At 36.3% G+C, this 21,974-nt stretch overlaps 2 protein-coding genes across 2 annotated transcripts in view; one reads left to right on the top strand and one right to left on the bottom strand.

Annotated features, from left to right (window-relative positions):
- LOC126852105 (headcase protein) overlaps window positions 1-21,974 on the bottom strand; it is a 129,836-nt gene that overhangs the window by 63,125 nt on the left and 44,737 nt on the right. The window lies entirely within an intron of this gene.
- Window positions 10,663-12,411, top strand: LOC126852119 (cysteine-rich venom protein 6-like). The gene is made up of 3 exons (XM_050596605.1): window positions 10,663-10,744; window positions 11,182-11,366; window positions 11,490-12,411. Exons 1-3 carry the CDS (start codon window positions 10,693-10,695, stop codon window positions 11,565-11,567), a joined length of 315 nt encoding a protein of 104 aa, XP_050452562.1. The 5' UTR covers window positions 10,663-10,692; the 3' UTR covers window positions 11,568-12,411.

Here is a 21,974-nt window from a genome sequence, read left to right as displayed (position 1 = left end):
TTTGCGCGATTAACGAAGAAACCATTCGCACAGTCAAACTTTCCCTCCTAAGTAAGATGAGAGACGGCAAAGATCGTATCTACTCTTACATGTTCGAAAATGACATATTACGACGTAGAAACATAATAGGCATGCTAATTACGACGGCGCCCTGTTCTCGTAAGCTCATAAACAAGCCTACGACGATCCCAAAGGACAAGATCGACGACGAAACCGGCGCATTTTCGTGCTCCAATAAACTCGGCGACTCGTACACACCGTAGGGCGAGACTCCACGACATCGCGGTAATAGGGATAACGTCCCTTCCTTACGCCCGGTTACTTCGGCTAACGACATTTAAATTCCATTAAGGCATCGCGATGTGCGCTTGACAACTTTCGGATTGCAAATCCGTTCCTCTCTTTGGCGAAAGATTATCTCGACGGTAAAATAGCCGACAACAAACAAGGCTGTTTAGCAAGAACAACGAAGGCGTTTGTCTCTTGTATACCCCCCATTGCGTATTGACATTCCTCTATCTAAAGCTTTTTTTCATTTGAAAATAAACTAAAAATTTCTTCTAGATAGATTATATTATTTATGAAAAACCGTGATGTCATTGTAATTTCCAAAATGCAATTTCGATACATATCATTAAAAAGCCGTGGTGGTAACATCCATTTACCAAATATTCAATTAACACGCTCAATGCCGTGACGCGCGATAATAAATAACAGAGGCATTATAATCTCATTAATATGCAACTCATTGTAGAAAATTATATATACATTGTCAGTGGAAAACAGATTAAACGAAATAACAAAAATGTTAATACAAAGATATTTACTTGTCACACCACAAAGTGTTTAATTTGTAATTAGTTTTTAACAAAATTATATTATTTTGTACTTAGTTTAAAATAAAACAATTAAAATAATTAAAAGAACATTTTAAGTAAATTTTTTAAATTAAAGATAAAAAATTTAAATTATAAATTTCTCGATACTATTTTATAATTGCACATAAAGGAACATATTAATTTATTCTATCACATATAATTTAAAAAAATTAATTTATTCTGATATTGATTTTACGCAACAAAAAAACTATTTTTATATAAAATCCAATTTATATTTAATTTAAGAGATACATATTATTCCTATTTTTTTTAATAAATTAATTATCCGATCATTATAAATAATATGTTATATAATGTCCATTTAATTTTCAATTAATATTTCTAATTTCTTTAAATAAGTAGTTGGAAACGCGATATGTTTTTTGTAAATTTTAATATCAAAACAATCAAGCAATTTCCTTTTTTGTTAGTGTCAATTACAAACAAAAATTGGATGCTTGAAAGAAAATAGAGTCTAATTCCCATATTCTTTTTTGTGAATAACAATGATTGGCGAAGAGACTGCAAGATATAACCGATAAAGATATAAGAAGCGACCGTTGTATGTATGAGTTTTGATCGGCGAACATATCATGGCAGAAGAAGGAAAAAAAGCACGATGTCTCCAAATGGAATTCCCCTAACGTGAAACGATAAGGGTCGTCGCAATATGTGCCTGGAGAAAAATTCTCCGTAACTCGAGAGCATATTGTTCCCCCGACATATGAAGAATTCACCCCGTTACTTGCCGCCCTCGTGAATTCATCTATAATAGGGCGATAGTCGTTCAAAAGCCTATGCAGTCACTTTTCCTTTAAGCTTTTCGAGCATCTAAACGATGGGACGACTCCACAAAGGAGAAAAATCGCGTTTCCGTATTTCATAAAGTGTCACATGCTCGCGCTATTCATATTTAAAATAGTTTCTTTTAAAATATGTTCAGATTATTTCCTACCAACTTGCATTAAATTGTTATACGTCGATAAATTTTTATTTAATTAAAAAATTAATATCGCGACTTTGAATTGATCATTTAAATGATCTTTATACGAATGTGGCAGTTTCATATTTATGTACAATAATTGTCACTAAAATTTCCGACAATTCTTTTAGTTGCGCATCTTGCTTTGTCGCGAACAATGCATTTAATTATCTTTCGATATCGCGTGCCGACTGCTTTTTCCCGACGTACAGCGTACGCAGAAGAGAAGAGACTCTCGAGCACGTCGCGTTCATCGTCAACACACTGGCGCGTCCCGGGTCTTCCTCTCTCATCGCAGGAAAAGCTCATTTGCATATAAATATAAGTAAAAAGTGCATTTGCATTTAAATGTCCAACCTGGGTACTCCCGCAGTACTCCCCCGCTCTTCATCGTCGTTCTCTCGATCGAAAGTTAACGGCGAATATACCGCGAGAGGATGATGATACACGTTCAATAAAAGTCCCCGCGATGAAAATAAATGACTATATAAATTTTTCGAAACAATTATTTCTCATCGACCGCAAATAATGTCAATATATCACTCATTATTTTATAATATAAATTTTATAAAAAAGAAGCAAATGATCCAATGTATTTGTATATACAGAATGTTTCAGAATTAAATGTCCTAATTAAAAATATGAATTTACGACTTCAAAACAAGAAGAGATTTCTCTAGAGATATGCCTACAAACGCTAAGTTTAAGAAATATTGAAATCTAAAATTACGAGTAGGAATAATAAAATTGCTAATACATATTTGTTTCCGTAACTGTACATGTCTCGATATTGACGTTATAAAAATGGTACACAAACATCAACATATCAATAAAATACAAACAAAAATTTTTCAAAAATGCCAAGCTTGTTTCAATATTCAAAGCCGTCACTTTGAACAAAATTTATAATTATGTTCAAATTTTCATTGTTTTCTAATAATAAAGTAGTTGAAACATATTATTAATTTATTTAAGATAACCTGATAATAATTTCATAAAATATAACAAAAATGTTTGAAACAGCCTGTACATATAATTTCTTTATCCTGTTTTTGAGTCCAACAAACCTTTGAATGCAAAAAAGATCGATATCACAACTGTAATTAATATCATGACAGATGATTTGTGATCTCTCGCTGAATGTACGACGCAATAATATCCATTAATTGAAAATAATACTGTGGTAATGGTTCAAAATTCGATGATTATAGATAATCACGCTAGTCTTTTTCGAGAGATTCGAGAAAATGTATACATGCGTGTATCATGGGCAGATCTTGAAACCGGATCCCTGCAGCTATATCGCGCGTTCGGCCAGCGAGAAGAAGCGAAAAAAACATCCGTGCAACTATATATCGCGGCTACGCGCGGTCACGCGAATCGAGAAGCTGTAAGACGAGAAACATTTACTGCGACTAAAGCATCGCACCGATACGAGAAACACGATGATAACGTTTCAATCGGTTGCGGAATGTCTCGGTCTACTACACCGCAAAGATGCAAAACACTTAGATTGCAATTTAAGAGCCCCGACTTTGCTTAAATCATCACATCGTGCTCGACCGTAGACAATCAGCTTGACAGTTATTCCGATTCTCGTCGCGATGAACGAAAATCGATGGGCGTTTAAATGCGTGTCGTAAATTAAATTCACGTTACTTCCTCACAGATTATCACTCATGAAAATAACACAATTATCGGCCTCTAAATAACCGGCCTATAAAATACTTTTTCGTGATGTATAAAAAGTCGATACAAGGCATCTCATTAGAATCAATTATAAGCCTGTGAAACTTTGAAACCTTCCAATGATTCAGATATTCATCAGCAGTACTAAAATCCAGGGCCAATTCATTACGTAATTCAAACTTCGAGAATAATCGCTAAAACTCTAAACGTAATCGCGAGTACGTGCTAACGAAGGAGCTAAAAAGAAGCAAACACATTTAATTTTCTCTCCCTCTGTTTTTAGCGAGCGTAAAACGACTTCCAAACAACTTATATAAGCGGCTTAGCTACCTTGAAGTCGGTCGTTGCCGCTGTCTCCCATCGACATACGTGTGTCGAAGGTTTGCCGCTCACGACTGCCAATCATGGCACGCGACATTCGCGATAAACGAATTCTTGCGCGAGTGCACGCGGTTTTTAAGAAAAAATTCAAATTATTTATTGAATTAAATTCGGCAAAAATCGACCGAGCGTCGATTTTCTTTGACTGCGACTTGTTTGCCTCTTTTATCTTGCATTGGAAATATAATTTTATGCATTTAAACGTCGCGCATGATTAAAATATGTTTCTGCATCAATGGAAATGAATTAAACAGCTCGATTTCGACATATCGTAGTCTCGATTAAAGTTTCAATTGACATTTTAAAGGTTGATAGTGCGTTGTGATTATTGAACCAGTTGTAATCTGATTCATATTTTTTTAGATATAAATATTAACGAAATGTCAAAAATTTTAGAGCACGTATTATTAACATACGTACTTACATTTTGCTGTTGCATTGCTCATATAAATTTCTCGCTAGTTACAGATAAGTATAAAGATGTTTCTTTACCTGTAACAAAAAAGATGAATAATATTAATGACAACAATGTTATGAAAAAGACAACAAACTAAAAGCCTAATAAATTCCATACTAAAAGACTGCGATGACTGCAAATTTCTCACAAATTCCGTTTATATCGCAGTAACATAACGAGAAGAAATGTAGCGCGCGGCTCTAATACCTTTGATAATCAAAACCGTAAAGTAACACACATACTTTGAGCAACGTTCATTCAGATTGCAAATATTTTCTCTACATGAAATCGCGTCCAGTTCGCGTTACTTTGATGGCTCAGCCGTTTTAACTCGGCAATCGTAAAACTACCGGTTTCAAAAAATTTATGCTTTGCAGTCGTTGTGCTGTATGACGTTTGCTACTGTTATCAGAAAAGATAGAATATTAATTTTTAATTATAACAAAAATGTATGATATCTATATCGTATACAAAAAAATGTGTCATAAGACCTGCTAACACTTTTTAGAGCGTGTAAAACGTTTCTAGTTATACATATATATTCCTCCAAAAAAATAATAATTATGACAAACCTTTTAAAAATCTTGTAAACAACCGCGGATAAAACTCTTTTGTTTATATAGTTTTTTTTTTTTTTAATTAGTATATATATTCGAAGATTGTAAATCTCCTGACAAACTGTAACAAAAATCTGGAATTTAAAAAACGCCGAATTGAAAGGTATTGCATTCGCGAATTGTCAAAACGTGTTCAGGCGATTGATAGATCGATCATTCATGCTTCCCTTTTTTTTTTCAAGCTCCATTTTACCGGATAGAACGAGCGTACGACCCTTTTCGATATCCTTTATAAATATACACCTGTCCCGGATCTGCCCTTCTTTCAAAGAAAAACATTGTCACTGTACCGTATAGCCGACCGTTCTTCGAATAGGGTAATCTTTAATTACTATGCCTCGATCACAACATAGGTTGCCAAGTCAACTTTTTCCTTTAAAAAACTTAGTCAAAGCGTAAGGAATTATTTGTATTTTATCTTATATTTGATTGTATTTCTATAATAAAACTGAAGAAAAAATGTGTATGTTTTATAAATATCAAAATATTTAATTGTCACTATATAAATTATTCTCATAATCAATTTTATATTCATAATTTTCAAAATAGCTAACTTTTAATTAACTGAAAAGCCTTTCCTTTATTCCATTAATTCCTTTAACTATCAATATTAATACTTAATCGATATTCTCTTTTAAGATTAATAAAGCTTCAATTTAGCATTTGTCCGCGACAATTTAATCGAGAAGAAAATTGATATAAAATCACTCGTTTTAGAAAATTATATAAAATTATTATAATTTCTTCTCTTTTATTATGGAAAAAAAAGTCAACAAATAAAGTAATGAAAATGGAAGTACTGCTTCGTGATATTATCACAAAATTATGAAATGTATTCTTCTCGAAGATGAAAAAGGAATGTTTTAATCCTGCAATATTTTCTCGATATTAATTACTCTAAATCATCATAAAATTTCGAGATATACATTTGTCTTGCTTCAAAGCACGAGAAAAGCGAATATTAAATATTAAGGATAAATTACAAAAGAGGTATTAGCTCTGTTAAGGCATCGTAATATTCGATGTACGAGTAATGACAAGAAAGTCAGAAAACACAGAAACGACACGAAAAATCATTCTCGCGTATCCGTCGCGCGGAAGCGGAGTAAGAGATCTCGTTTCCGGTCGTCGAGTATTTTCTTTTCTTTGTTCTATACCTTAAAGCGGACGCAGCGAGGGCTCCGGAAGTACGGAATGCAGATTTTTGACAGGAGCGCCCAGAGGTGCGGAAATGGGGTGTGTAAAGGGACGGACGACGACATAAAGGAAGGGAAACGAGAATGGAAAGTAAAAGAGGACGCCTCGTGAGACAGCTGTTGGAATATTTCGCGAGCTTAGCTTCCAGCTAAAAAGCACGAGAAAAAGTGTAGACGCATCGAAATTTTCTCTTGATATCTCTCCGTTTTTAGATGATTGAATTTAGATTTACGTGACGCGTGATTTATCATTCCAAATCAATTAAAATATTCATGTATTTTTTAAATCTGTTTTCTCTCGATTGCTTAAATTCATATTAAAATCTTCAAATTATCATTCTTTATTAAATCTTTAAGCAATTTCAGCGAAATATTCAATATTTTTAGAAATAAAAAATTCTTACGAAAAAGAGAAAGAGTCATCGTGAAAACTCAATCATCTTTGTCCATCTTCCTTCATCTCTCATCATCCAAGATACGTCAGCAGGTACAATATATGTATATGTGCTAGCAAATCCGTTTTCTCGTCCTGCCAATCTTGCTTCCCATTTTTGCTCCCATCTTTGTTGTCTCCCCTTATCTTTCCCGTTCGATCACTTCTCGTTGACTCTCGAGTTTCCATCCTCGCGTGCCACGAGGTACATTAGCGATCCTTCGATCGTCCAGGGACCATACTGCTCTCTCTCCTCGTGCCTTTCCAATTTCACGAAACGAAGGGACGCGGCCAACATAAAAGTACAGGAGAAGCATTTCCCGAGTCCCTCTAGAAACTCGTCTCGAATTACTTTTCAGGAGAAAAGAGAAGAAAGGCGACACACATTCGAGGAAAAGAATCGGTGGAAAAGCACAAGAGTATTCCTTTTTCTCAAAATTTGCATATGGTCCCCCGTTTTTCCGCCATAAAAATCCATAGAAAACCGCTTGCCATTGATCTAGAAATAAAAAATTATCGATGCTTGGGCTTTTCCGCAAAATCTAAAATCATGCGTAAGTATAATCTCTCTCTTTTCGATTATACTATCAGATTATTCTCTCATGTCAGAAACAAAGAGAACTTTTCTTCGTGTATATTAATAATATTGCAACTCGATCATTAGCTATCAGGTGCAACAAGGTAAACTTGTGTTAAAAATGTGCAATATTACGTAATAAATTTCCAAGAGAGAATTGTTTAACACATTGTCATCAGCTAGAAATAACATCGCACATAGGCGTGTCTGTTTTGTTATATTACCAAGTCTACTCTACTAATTTACTCTTTTAATTTATTAACACAAATATTTTTTCAAAAATTTGTAAAAACTTATATAATTTATAATATCCTCAATTTATACCAAACCCCTATACATCTTGCACAAAGTATAAAAAAAAATGATATAAATTGCTTCCATAATCATTCTTTCACAGCACATGATTAAGAAAATTAATCAGCATTAGTAATAAAATCTGCGTTATTCGAAACCTTACGATATTATTCTGTCCTAAAAGTATATTATCTGGTCATAAGCATATCCGAAATAATCAATAATGTTTTACCAGAATAGCTTTGTTCCTCAAGATTCCAAGCCGGCGACAGGAATGTTTGGAGAACAAAGAGCGTGGAACACGGATAAAACGGTTAGAGAAGCGACGACGACCATCGTCGGCGAAGTTTCGCAGTTACGAAGAGAGTCTCTCTCGCTTCTCTCTTTCAATCGTGTTTCTCTGATCGGTTTCGATTCCTCTCTGTCGTTCCTATCGCTGATATCAGTTCACTCTTTCTCTCATTTATCCCCGCACCAACGAATCACGAGAAAACTTTGCTATTAATCGAGCATTTGTTCGTTCAAGAAAAAAAGAAAGAGAGAGAGAGAGAAAGATAAATGTATCTTCTTCTTGATCATTCAATTATACGAAAGTAAAATTAATATAAAGATAATATTAATGTAAAGTGTACTCTGTTTAAAATATTACGCAGGTAATTTATTCGTAGTATATATTAAAAATATATATATATATATATATATATATATATATATATTGTTTTATATAATTGAACAATTTAATAGATAAATAAATTATTTATCAAAAATAAAAGACTACTCAGAAAATTAAAAATTTTTTATTATCATTGCTAACTCTGATAAAATAATAACAAATAAATGCAATACGACATGTTGTGTAATATCTCACGGGTAATATAATATTTGAATTATTCTTCCAAGGACATTAATTTCGATCGAGCAATTATCGAATGCAATAAGTGCCAGCTCAACACGACACTTAACAACTGACTAAACAGCGAGAGGCGCGAATAATTTCAATGGACGCTCGCAATTCTTGCCTAATACATCGATATGACGATACATTCTCTTTCGTTCAAGTTGCTGGAGGCACGCGATCGAACCGGAAAGAGAGAGATATATATAGCCATTCGTACCACACGCAGCATTTTTTTTATTCCTCGAGGACAAAGGGACGTCCCGCAAAGGGAAGATTATGACCGATGAAATACCGCATTAAGGGTCCCGGTACACTCTCGATTCTAGAAACGGGCGCACCTGCCACTCGTCCGTCCTCAATCCGGGACGACTCTTTTGGCTCCTGAACGCCGGGCAGAATGGGATTGTTTCTCTCGTCCTCTTATTTCGTCCGTCCCCCCTTACCCCGCGACGCGCATTGGTCACGAATTTCATCTCTCGGGAGAGTAGACAAGCGTATCCGATAGCCGCTTATTGGATTTAGCAAAGTAGTATTTCCCTCCGCCGCATGATGACGGAGGGGTGGATTCTTCGTTAAGGAGATTACCAGAACAGATAGCAGCGCGCGGAACGACCGTTTCGATAGGACCATTCGATGGATATTAATGCGCATTAGAGATGTACATCAAATCAAATGCACAATTTAATTAAGTAATATCGAATGCAAGAGAGCGTGAATTTCAATCGGAATGATTCAGCGATACGAAAATCAAAGCAATTAAATTCTTCTAAAAGCGGAGAACATAAATACATTTCTTACGCGAAAAAGTCCTTGTTTAATTATTCTTTTAGTAACAAAGTAATTAGATATTCTATAAAAAAAATTCTCTAACGTTTCCTTTATTATTTCTTGTACTTTTTCGTGTTTGAAAAAAAAAAAAAAATACTATTATTTTTATATCACTGTCTTCGTCAAAATGATTATCATCTGTTCATTTTTGTTTTGCATCAGCGTCCTACAATGTATTAATGTATTTGATCGCCAAAAAAGCGCCGTTACTCAACGGATTTTTTTAAAATGCAGTTATAGAAGTTTATACACTGATTATATTACGCTACAGAATGAGACTGCCTTTATCCCTCGCGGCACGTGTCCCATTGTCGTTAAAATGACGAAAGAACCAACCGGCCAGCTGTCCCAGAAAATACTACGACAATAAAATGCTGCACGCAAAAATAGTTGCAATACGTTAACAAGACAAAGAATCGAATGAAATGGATACTACAAAATTATTTTCGTATGCAACTCGTAATACTTTTACAACAACAGATTAATATAAACTTTCGATAGCGTAACGGAGATAACCGTAATAAAGCTATTTCATTGTAAACTAATTTTTGAAAAAAAAAAAAAAAAAAGCAATTATAATATCAAATTAAACATCAATTTTACTTGTATTAATAAATATTGTAAACTTCCATGCCGTGAAAAATTAAACGTTAAACGGATGTATATATCTATGTGCATATATATGTGATGACAAATTAACTAATTATAAGAATGATGAAAAAAACAAGCTTATTTAATGCTTATCATTAAGCAAATATAGTAGTCGATATACATCTGCGTAACATGTGCGAAGACTGTATTGATTTTCGAGAAAAAATACAAATATTTTTTTAATCAAGAATAACATAATAAGAATATATAATAAGAAGTCAAATATAAACACTAATGAGATATTATTTAAATCACAAATATGAACATGTAATTAAAAAGTGTTATCGTAATCTTTCATTCGTGGTTTTAAATAAAATCGAATGGCGATTAATGGCAATGACCTCGTTTAAATCACAAATAAATATACAAGATAAAAAAGTCACATCATGACTATATTTCATCTAGTTATTTAAATGGAAAAATTCTTGTATACAATACGCATATATTGAAAATTATAATGTGCTTTAATAAAATAAATCATAATATATTTTATCGTAGCAATATTCAAAAAAATTTAAATTTTATTTTGTAGTTTTTGCAAGTGTTGTAAAATTTCAAAGATATTTGTTCTTCACGTATGCACTTTTTTGAAGAAACTTTTATACATCCTGCTGTACATTTGTAATAACGTCAATAAAAGGCGAAAGTTTAGATTTCTTTTGTCACTGAGTTATGCTACTGATAACGCGAATAAAAAAATACCAACGTGCTCGAAAAATTCTGATATAAAAACTGCCTCTAACTAGCAACATACATTAATCTGATACTGTTTGGCAAGTAACGAACAGCGAGCAGCAAAAAAATTTTTAACATGTCTCGCAATCTTATGGTTCTCTTTCTTCTCGTGGCGATTATTTGCGTCAGTAAGTATAAATTCCAAAATAATATTTAAATTGCACGCTCGCGCGCATACACACTATGTATATAAAAAATATATGTCATAAATATATATCCTCAACAAGAATTTAATTAGATATTACATTTTATTGTTTTAAAAATTTTAATTACGTTCAAAAAATATATTTTGATAAATGGAGCTTAAAATTTATAAAACATTTTAAATTTCTGTTGTAACATTGCAATAATTACTTTTTGTTTCTAATTTTAAACCTTATTTTCTCTCTGTTATTTTAATTGTAATTTATGTATATTAGATATTTTTAACAGCTTTACGTCTAATATCATTGTATTTATAATATATTCTTATACTTAATTTTTATATAATAAAAACGGATATAGTTTTTAATAATCAAAGAAAAATGTATAACAATTTATTTTATTTTATTTTTTTTTTTTATAGCTGTCATGAGTAATCCTCCCCCAGAGCTATGCAAGCCGCTACCGCCTCCTCCACCAAAAAAATACAAACTGACACCAGCACCTCCTCCTCCACCACCGAAATGTCGTAAAGATGAGGTCTATAAGATATGTGGATCCGCTTGTCAGCCAACTTGCAAGAATCCTAATCCAATATGCAAAAAAGTGGTAATATATCTTTTCATTACTTTAAATACTTTAAATATTTGGAAAATTTAGAGAAAAACTATGTGTATCTCATATTAATGTTTTTAACGAACTTTTTATACTTTTATCTTTCGTCTTTTTCAGTGCGTCGAGGGCTGTTTCTGCAAAGATGGCTTATTGAGAAACAAAGGGCTTAAATGCGTTAAGCCTTGTGACTGTTAATCGTGGAAATAACTTACTACTACAATCAATTGATATTCTTATGTATGTGTGCTATTAATACCGAATGCTTCTTTATATCACTTAAATACATATAATCATATGGTTTATATATATAATCATATGATTACGGTAATAATGGTAAATCATGCAAAAATAAAAAATTGCCTCATGGTTATTTCCGAGATAATTTCGCGTTCACCCAATTCAATAAATCCAAAAAGTTTCGAAACTAGGATGGTTAGTCCGGCAAAATCCACCCCTTACTGTATTTATGTAACATTACGGCCGTCACCACCCTACGGGCATCGAAGGGTAAATCAGCGCAGTCGTGTGCTGACGTATTCGCTCGCATCACCGACGTGACCCGCACACGCTTGAGAAATTGTCTAAAAGCTCACGTCGCACGCTCCTCAAACGAGAAAATCCCCAAGTCCTCCTAGAATCCCTTTGAACCTGTCGATTCTGAACAAGGGAAGGGAGGAGGCAAGAGGGACAAACGCGTCGCGCTTCCTATTCTCGCACCCTCGTTGTATCTGCGTCGACGACGATTGCCAAAGCTCTGCCTCTCCTTTTTCCATCTCTCTGTCTGTCTCTTTCTTCTTTCACGACGAAACCCATGAAATCGCGTCACATTCGTACGCAATCAAGCAGTAGTTTCCACCCAAGGGCCCAACTCCTGCGAGACCGACTTCGTTCTCTCTCTCTGTCTCTCCTTCGACTCGCACCACCGTTACCCTCCCGGTCGTCAACTCGAATTCATCGTGGCGCATTAACAGCTGTCGCGGTTGATCGTGGATCGTTAACGTTTCTCGCTGGCTATCCCTGAACAGTCCGGGAGAAGAGCGGGTGTCACCCGGTACATGGTAGCATAAGAGAGAAGCACGACGTGTACCTACGAGCAGCGTCAACCGTCCCTTTATCCGTCAACAATACGACGAAATGGCAGAGGCGGTGGGATATTCGATTTATCCAAAGAATGACGAGATAGAAAAACGGTTAGGTGATGGCGGATAATGGTCGTCGGCTGATTTGCCGGCCGTCAAACGCGCGTCAAACGGGCGCTGACAGACCCCGTAGACTGAGAAAAAAGCGACAGCCTCAATTGAAAATTAATCACCATTGTAAAACGATCCGATGGCAAAAGGGGGAGCTATTAAACGACGGGATCTTCGTCGACGTTGAAGATTTTGCGAGCTATTCCATTAGTTAGAAACATGAGTGTGCATCTAGTATGGCAACGATTCTATTGCCTGAAGGCGCGATGACGATTATTCAACGGAGATTAGAATTTCGCGAGCAAGAGCAGTTTAATTTGATGATAAAGTACCGCTTATCTAGACGAATCGAATCAAGATCGATTTATTTTCTTTATTTTTTTCTCATTTATCGAGTTTCACCCGTTAACGGCAATGCAATTGTCAACTGAATACGCGCTTGCATCTTCATAATAAAAAAAGTTTTTTTTCTCCCACGATATTTTCCATCGTTGTCGCTTTATTGTCGACTTTATTAATAAAAAGCCATCGCGTCTAAATGCCGTGCGCCTGTCGAATAGAATTCCTCTAATTATTGCGCAATATAACTCACATTTATCAGCCGGTAGCATTCGTGGACCGGTTCTCTTCGTTTCTTGGCTTGCAAACAACTTACATAATACCGTATATTTATCCGGCAATGCGGGTTTACTGTACTATATTACCGAGAATATCGCTGCTCCTATTCACTGACGCGATGCGCGCTCGTGTCCGCTCGCTACGCCGATGGAGAACGTACTCATTATCCGCACTTGTGTCGGAATCTCATTAAGAAACGTCCAACTAATTGATACAAGCCTTAACACTTCTCGCTGGGAATGTAACGTAATAATAAAACTATTATTAACCTAGGTTATACAGCAAATAGTTCACTTATCGATGTATCTCGTTTGTAAATACGATTCTTTTATCTTGCTGATAATATCATGTTTTCACACAGACATTTTCGCAACTGCAAAGTGGCTTTTAATTATTTTAAAAAATCAGTTCGCAATATACTTGAAAATTAAAGTTTATGAGAATTTTCTCTCACAAGACATCATTTGTTATGAATATTGTAAACAGAATGAATTTAAAAAATACTTTAACAGATCGATTTATTCCATAAAAAAAAAAAAAAAAATTTATCATGTCATGCAAATTATTAATTGTAATAATTAAAATCTGTATGTTTTTCTATTACTCCATCTGTTATTGCCTACTAAAAAATATGTATCAAGGAAAAACATTCGCAAAGAAAAAGTTTTACATTCGCAATTTAAAGATTAATACATGGCGTCATATTGTTTATGATATAGTTTTATGTATTAAAATTTAATAAATAAGTATAAAAGACTATAATATTTTGCTTTTTGCAAGAATTTCAGCAAAGTTTCAAAGGTGCGTGTGCCACATTGTTTCCATTTGCTGTAAGCAGTGCGTATAATGCGTATCGTGATGACAATGTATCAAGTACAACAAGAATGCGTGTAAGAATAGAATCAGCGGCGCCGGCAACGAACGAAACTAAACTACTAACCTAGGTCAACAAAAGCCCGCGTGTGTCACTTGCCGCCGCATCGTCATCTCGTGCATGTTATGGGACAGAATACTCGAAAGATCCGCGCGCGCGATTCACTGACCTCCGAGATCGATTTGTCTTACGAAGACGTGAGATGTCACGATATTTCTAGGACAAATCAATTACTTCACACGCTAGAAACTCGTTATCCAATTCGAACGCACCAGAGGTCAGAATATATGATATAACCTGCTAGTCTGAGATAAATTCAATTTTCTTGTTTACAGCTTCTGTCGTTTGTTCCGCTATAACTCGCGACAGCGTGATATTAGGTAAAATATGCGTATCGTTTATATAAATAGATATAATTGTGGACGTAGGTCAATATGAATATGCATACATATATTAAATTGATTTTAAGCAGAGTATCGTTATAGCAGATAATTACATTAAATTATTAGAACGTATCAGTTAGCAACCGTTATCGTTAATGAAGTGAATCGTCAACCTGTCGATTATTAACCATACCTAAATCTCGCAACATCCTGAACATTGGTGACTCGCGTCACAATGCAGTTACAGGCGCTAGATCATGTTTCGTCTTGCACATTGTAGCGATATACGTGGCGACGTGGAAAAGAGTAAGGCAGGCGCAAAGTTTCTCCGCTGCTGGTCCAGCTGTTGCCGGCTACGTGCGCGCTTCGTAGAGCGTGAAACGAATACGTAACACGCGGCGCCGCCGCATGAGACGATGGAATTACTAACCTGCCACAAAAACGTTGCCCGCATGCCGTGGGCAACACACACACGCTTGGCAACAGAATTAGACGGCTTTTCAAACGAATAAGATAACGTTTCGTTGCACGATGATTACGGTACGCACGCGAGATACAGGCGGCCGGTTGCTTTTTCGCGCCGTAGGATCAAGGTGACAACCGAGGCGAAGTTTAATCACTCGTGATTGCGGATTGCGGATGGATATCGCGACCAATCGAACGGATTAATCAAACATGCGACAGGATAATTGCAGCCATCACGCTAACTACGCAATAAAGTCCTTACATAGTGATTTCGCGATTAAATCGATCGACTCAATACGGTCAATTCGAACATTTCTTATAGTAAAGCTATATAGTAACCATGTGTTAAAATCCACATTCAGAATCGATTAAAAAATATAAAAAGTCATATTTAAATTATCTTTTATATTAAAAAATATATTTAATCTATTAGATATTTAAATTATAAAAGATATTTAAATTAATTTTTACATTAAAAAAGACTATAAAGTTTATTACATGATAATTAAAAAAACATTTGTATTACCAATCAAATTTCATGTTATCTTATTTGGAAAATTCATTATCGAAGGTTAGATTAAAAGAAAAAAATTCATATATTTATTTTATTCGATATAAAATTTTTTTTCAGAGAGTATTGGTACTGGTTATATTATATTATATTATGTTAATTATATTCCAATAAAGGGGAAATTAAAAAGTGAACTTGATACTAAAAATAACGATATTACGATGCATCTTGTGAATATGCCTAGTGGCGCATGCACTGGCCGGATGCCTATTCTCGTCGGGTATGCTGACGTGTAAGAATAGAGCTGGTAAATAGCTCTAGCGCAGAGAGAGGCAATACTCTACTCACCTACCTACCTACCTACCTCCACAACACCGGTTGCCGAGTCGACCCTGACGCAAGAGTAGCAGCGCGCGTTTAGCTTAGCGCGGTCGTTGACTGATTATGCGCTTTCGATGCAAGTGCACGTAGAGCCGGCATATTTATCGGTCGCTCTTTACCAACGAGACGTCGTGTATTTGTCGAAAACGAGAAAAACGCATTTCGCCGTAAATTTTATCGATTTCAATGTAAGAGAAAATATTGTATATTTTTTACAATTTCTCTCTCTATTCAAGATACAATACCTATGAAAATGAGAAAAGATCGCAGTTGTAGTGGAAGCAATAAAAAAAATTACGGACTTGTAATAACTTTATAAAAGCTTGCCGGAAATACTCGTATGATTCTCCTGCGCACAATGAAAAATTAGACGCAATATACTTAGTCGCGACATAATTCCGTAACAAGATATCCGTGCAACATAAAGAAACGTTACATCATGCTACGAAGATTAAGCCTACTTCAATGTAAACACCTATTATTGCGCGTGACACACCTAACTCTAACTTCGACGATATGATTTACGCATCGCGCAATTACTCCGTTACGTTTTTCATAGTTTCATTCAATCGTACAAACATTTTTTTACTAGAATAGCTTTACTTAATAGTTTTATGAGCTACGAGAAAGGCAACATGTTTTATCAGATTCTACCATATGTGCAGTCTTAAAATAGGCAAACGCTATCATTAACATTCAATCGTGATTTTCGCAAATCCCGGGAACATCCGATCAAGTCGACAGAATAGAATAATTGTTGAAGGTTCTTTTTTTGTTCTTTTTTTCAAGACACACAAGGATTTCTTTCGCGCGATATATAATGCACTCTCATTCTCCGATACGTGCAAACGCGTACAAGGTTGCAACTACGTGCACCTTGGTTCATGATACTCTTCTTATCGCGATCACCGCCGCCGCGTCGACGCGATATCGCGAGCACCGAGATTGTTACACGACGCGACGTGTGAAGATGAGCGCGCGATGAAGAGCGTTCCTTCACGGTTCTTATTGAAGTTACCTGTTGCTTATATAAATAAAAGGTACATCGTGTACTACTTGCCTTGAGCTCACGCGTTAAGCGTGTAATTAAATTAATCGGACTGGAGGCTACCTTGTATATAATCGTAATTACACGGTGAAGAACCTAATTGATAGACACCTCGGCGCTTTTATCATGATTATCTCTATTATTTCAATTACTTTTTACACCAACGACCAGTGAAATTCTCGGTTGCGGCGATGACTTTTCCGAGTCACGAAGCGAAAACGGAATTCTAATTCGGGAACGTTTGCCTTCTCTCTAGGAAGCCACCATCTCCTCCGTGATGATTTATATGTGAGACTGGCACTCACGGGACGATGTCTCTCCGTCGTTCTGCTTGCGTCGCCCATCGTACACATCGTCGTATAATTAATAGAGAGCGAACTCGGTCATTTCCCTCCCGTGAACTTGCATTCAAGACAGTAATCGCGCTCAGCTCGTTTTATACACGACGCGATATCAAAGCCAGCTATTACGATATTTATAATTTAATACAGTTTAATAGAATGACTAATGTGTCGCTGACACTTTCGCGCGAATTTCTATGATTTACAAATTCGCTGAATAGAGATAAGAGAATCGCATATCTGAATTCCTTCTCCCTTTACCCCCATATCAGATATCTATTATATATTTTATAAAATTAAAATAAATACTGATAAATTTAATAATAATAATAATAACGCGCCTTCGATGCCGATCGTAAATTGAATGAAATAAACTTGAATAAAATGAAGCAATAAAACTAGTCACCTCAGCTGGAAAGTTTAGGCACATTTTTGCGGATTGAGCTTGAAAGCGCGTTTCGCAAATTACATTTTGCGGCACGCTTTTGCATAGTAAGTCCTTTAAGCCGACGGTAAGCACCGCCGTCGACTCGACCGACGATTTATAGTCGCACGGACGCCCGGTAATTAACGAAAACCATTGAAACTTTCGCCGAGAAGGTATAACTTTTCAATGGGAAAATAGTGTAGGCCGCGCGAGAGAACGACTGTACGGGCAGAATTTTCATCGCCCATTGTGAGGATCGCGAATCCGACAGATACACCGAGAAACTTTGAAATTACCAAGGTGGGGGGATGTATTGCGTGTGGTTCGAACCGAGTCGCAACAGCGGTTTTCTACTGATATGTCGTATAATACCCGCTGCTCTTTGCGAGGTCGGACAATACGCGCGCGCTAAAGTCGAAACAAATTCCGGCTAAGTACGCGAAAAGTTTTAATGGCCCCGCGGTATTTACGCAAAGACGCGAGAGTCCTCTCTCCTTTAATCAGGGGGATTTATGACGCACAGAGTTCTTGCAATTCTCGCGTTGCGTCTCTCGAGCGCAAATCTGCGCGTCTGGAAAGCGGAAGTTTCGTAATATTCGCGCTTACGTGCCATGCTGTTTTGTAATTATTGTATTGTCGGTCTCCCAGAAAGACGAGATGCAAAAATATAAATCGTATATTATTCTGAAAAATACATTCTCGATAAATTTCATAATTATGACGGAAGAAGCGAAACATTATGCAAATTACTTTCCTCTTTCCCATGGCAAGCGTATACTTTTACATAATTTGCATAAAACTAGATCTCCTGGCATGTGAGAACGTTTTTAAAAATAGATATCAAGATCGCGTATCTCGATGTAAAACACAAACACGCTAAACATTTTTACATTAAGTAAAAAAGCGCGCGCGGATAAAAGAAAAACGGAAAACGTGGCGCGTTTGGAAAATGTTTCCGCCACACGTTTGCTCTAGTATCGCGCGAAACACGTTATTTCCAACAACTGAACTGGGTGAAAAGAGAAAGAGAGAAACAAAGAGCCTATAATAAAACGCGGCCTATCGGCGACCGACAATGCGGGAGAGTGTCGGTACGCGTCGTCATAATTCTCGTCTGTAAAAAGGAAGCAAAGCCGTCAGTTGGACGTAATTGAATAGCCCCCGAGCCTTAGGTGGCACACGTTCCTTCCTTCCGTCTGTCGTATCGCGATTGTCCCGGGCAATATGCTCGCAACCCACGAGAGGCTTATGGCTTATCGCGTAAGTAAGAAATATAGGGTACGAAAATCTAGATAAATATATCTCTCGATAGTCGTCTGCATCTGGGATCAAAGCCCAATATATATATATATATATATATTTCTATATACTTTTATCGTATAATTATATAAACCCCCGTCTCTTTCGCCAAGCGTTTCCCGGGTGGTTGTGATAGACATTAATAAGTGAAAAATTTGAAAAAATGATGCAGCATCAATACTCTTGGGAGATATTATGATATAACGCGTCATCAATTTTAAATATATCCTCATATGATCTAATAAAATTATTGCCTAAAAATATGGAATTGTGTTTATGTGTGTGATCAACGTATGCAGTTTCTTTTCTTTTCTTTATCTTGACATTATAAGTAATAATAATATAGTAAATAATAAAAATAATATAAAAATAGAGATAAATAAATATAATATAACGATAACGAATATTGATATGTGATATAGAATCAACGATAATATAAACTAAAAAAGCTTCCATCAAATTCTTACTCGTTTTTTAAAAATATCTAATTAAAAGTAAATGTGCCTTCACATTTTGTGCATATTTACGCGAAACGCGATATTAAGCAAAGGATAAAGTTTCCGTATGCTAATTATACTCGGCAATATCCCGTGAGAGAGAGCAATATTTCGAAACCTAAAACGATGTATTCGTACGTACCTGGCAGACAGCGAACAATTCCTTGGCAGTGAACGTGCCCGGCCGTGATTCATGTCGCGTCTGACTGACCTGCGACAATGTTTCCGGCCACGCGACTCTAAAATACATACACTCCGCCGATATATGGTACGATGTGTGAGAGAGCGTGCGTGTCGAATATCAACAACAGTCGCGACGCGATTATTAGATGGATCCACTCGTCTCTTAAAAAAAAATGCATCCGAAAATTTCAAATATATTAAAATTACTGCAAATTTTTGGGATTAACACAACTACACGCGTATGCGCTCAGTTTCTCTAACGCATATGTATTACTTTGATCAAAGTTCAATCGATGATTATAAATGATGGATGTTTTTGAATTGTTATTAAAGATGTATATGATATATAGAGATTAAGTATTATAATTAATGATTGTATAATTTATAATCTAATTCAAGGATATTCCTTCTTTCCATATTTTCCATATTTTCATATATATTTTTACACTACCTAGGAATTACTACCTCTCTGTCATGGAAATAAATGAAATCACCAATGGAGCCTTACTTGAACGTAAAAAGCGTCCTGCCGAGCGCTCGTTTATGCGTGTGTCCCGATACGCACATTTATTTATGGTAACGCCTCTACCCATTAAGTAGCAACACACGGTGCTTCATCTGTGTACTGAGTTCCTTTGAGCCTCTCGCTCCTCGTTTCGACGACGTAAAAGTGACAAAACGCCACGATTACCGGGCAGCTATCTCGCGGGAGCGCGTCGCTGGATAGCTGATGACACGACCGGGACCTCTTTGGAATTAAGTACCATAGTGAGAGCCGTTTTTCAACCTGACCGTACAACCAACCCGCTACACTTTAATATCCGCCTTTTCCCTTCGCGTAGTCGTGGAGAATTCCATCTGTGAAGCCCGTTTATATTGTAGAAAAGGCGCACCACCCTTCAACCCGTGGGCTAAATACAGATAGATAACAAAACTTTATTTGTCATTTAACATGAAATGCATTTTAATTGAAGAAAAAGAAATGTTAATTTAATTTTTTATAAAAACAAGTTAAATTCAGATAATCTATATAATAAATATTTGCACACAAATATGCAAATCTTTAAACAAACATGCGCATATGTTCTAAAATGGAAATAAAAAATATTTTGTTCTCTTAATATTTCTTTCATAAAATAACAAAATAATTTATTGACAGTTTATTTAGGTAATTTTAATTTTTTAATATAAATACATTTAAAATTATTGAATTGCATATACACAATAAATCACGTATTCTCCGCGAATTACGATCAAACGTTTCTCCTTAAAGATGTCCGATTACGTTCGAGAAGATCGAGGCATAACACCGGTGTGATTTCGCCGATAACGATAACCCATATTCGAGATTACTGCGCGCAATTACTTAATGCCTTAAGACCCGGGGAAGCGACGTCGTCATCCTTGCCGTTTGCATATAAAGCAGCCGGCACGCACCTCTTCTTCTTCCTCCTTCGGTAGGATTGCCCGGCGTGACCTACGTGCCGCGGCATTCCCCCTTCGACTTACATGGCCTGAGAACTCGATTAAAAGCGACTTAAAGCACGACTTACGCCGTGAAAGGCAGCAGCCGACCGTATCCCGAGATTATCTCCCGCACGAGATATCCGCATCCTCTCGCCGCGCCAGAGTCACCGGACAAAGGGGGTGATTATTATCGCGATATCAGAGTCGCGCGCGCCTAAGAAAACAGAGTAGGCAGATAAGCTATTACGGCGGATTCTCTTCCAAGATCTAGCTCGTGGATATATACCTAACGTTTTCGTCGGCTTTATTCGTTAGCGCTATTTCACGATTGAATTGATTCCATTCATGGGGTTACGAAATAAAGATCGATATCTCAAGATACTCGTATGTAAATTTACGCGCAAAAAACACGCCAATATAAAATTATATAAATCTAAAACTAATATATGTACGTATAAAATTGATCTCCATAAAGATTCGTTTAACGTTATCCACGTAAACCCACGTTACGATCGGCGGTAAATTTTCTCTGTCCTGCGAACAGATAAATGTGCGGGAAAGATGTAGCCGCGCGATCCATTCACGAGAAGTTCGGGACAGGGTGCGGATGAAGTACCGTAGAAACTTAGCGGACAATAACCGCGTCTAGGCCGGATGCGAGTCCGTCCGATAATGGAAATTTATGTCGTCCGCGCTGGAAGAACACGGAGAGACCTCCTCTTCGAGGATCGACGACCGCGATCGTGAAATTCAATAGCGGGCGAGATCTAATCGTCGTGCACGAAAACACGCCGTTGTCCTTGTCACTCGATTCGCGATTCGCCCGTGAAATGTCGCGACCGTAATGATAACAGTAATAATAAAACCATATCGATTGTTTAGCGTCGCTTCTTATAGGGGGCTACTATATGGCCATAA

Source organism: Cataglyphis hispanica, chromosome 9 (genome assembly GCF_021464435.1).
Source record: "Cataglyphis hispanica isolate Lineage 1 chromosome 9, ULB_Chis1_1.0, whole genome shotgun sequence".
NCBI lineage: Eukaryota > Metazoa > Arthropoda > Insecta > Hymenoptera > Formicidae > Cataglyphis > Cataglyphis hispanica.
This window is presented reverse-complemented; position numbering and strand designations above follow the sequence as displayed.

Coding starts and splice junctions, on each gene's coding strand:
- LOC126852119 (XM_050596605.1), top strand. CDS start 10,693: ATGTCTCGCAATCTTATGGTTCTCTTTCTTCTCGTGGCGATTATTTGC. Junction 10,745..11,181: donor CGTGGCGATTATTTGCGTCA/GTAAGTATAAAT, acceptor TTTTTTTTATAG/CTGTCATGAGTAATCCTCCC. Junction 11,367..11,489: donor ATCCAATATGCAAAAAAGTG/GTAATATATCTT, acceptor CGTCTTTTTCAG/TGCGTCGAGGGCTGTTTCTG.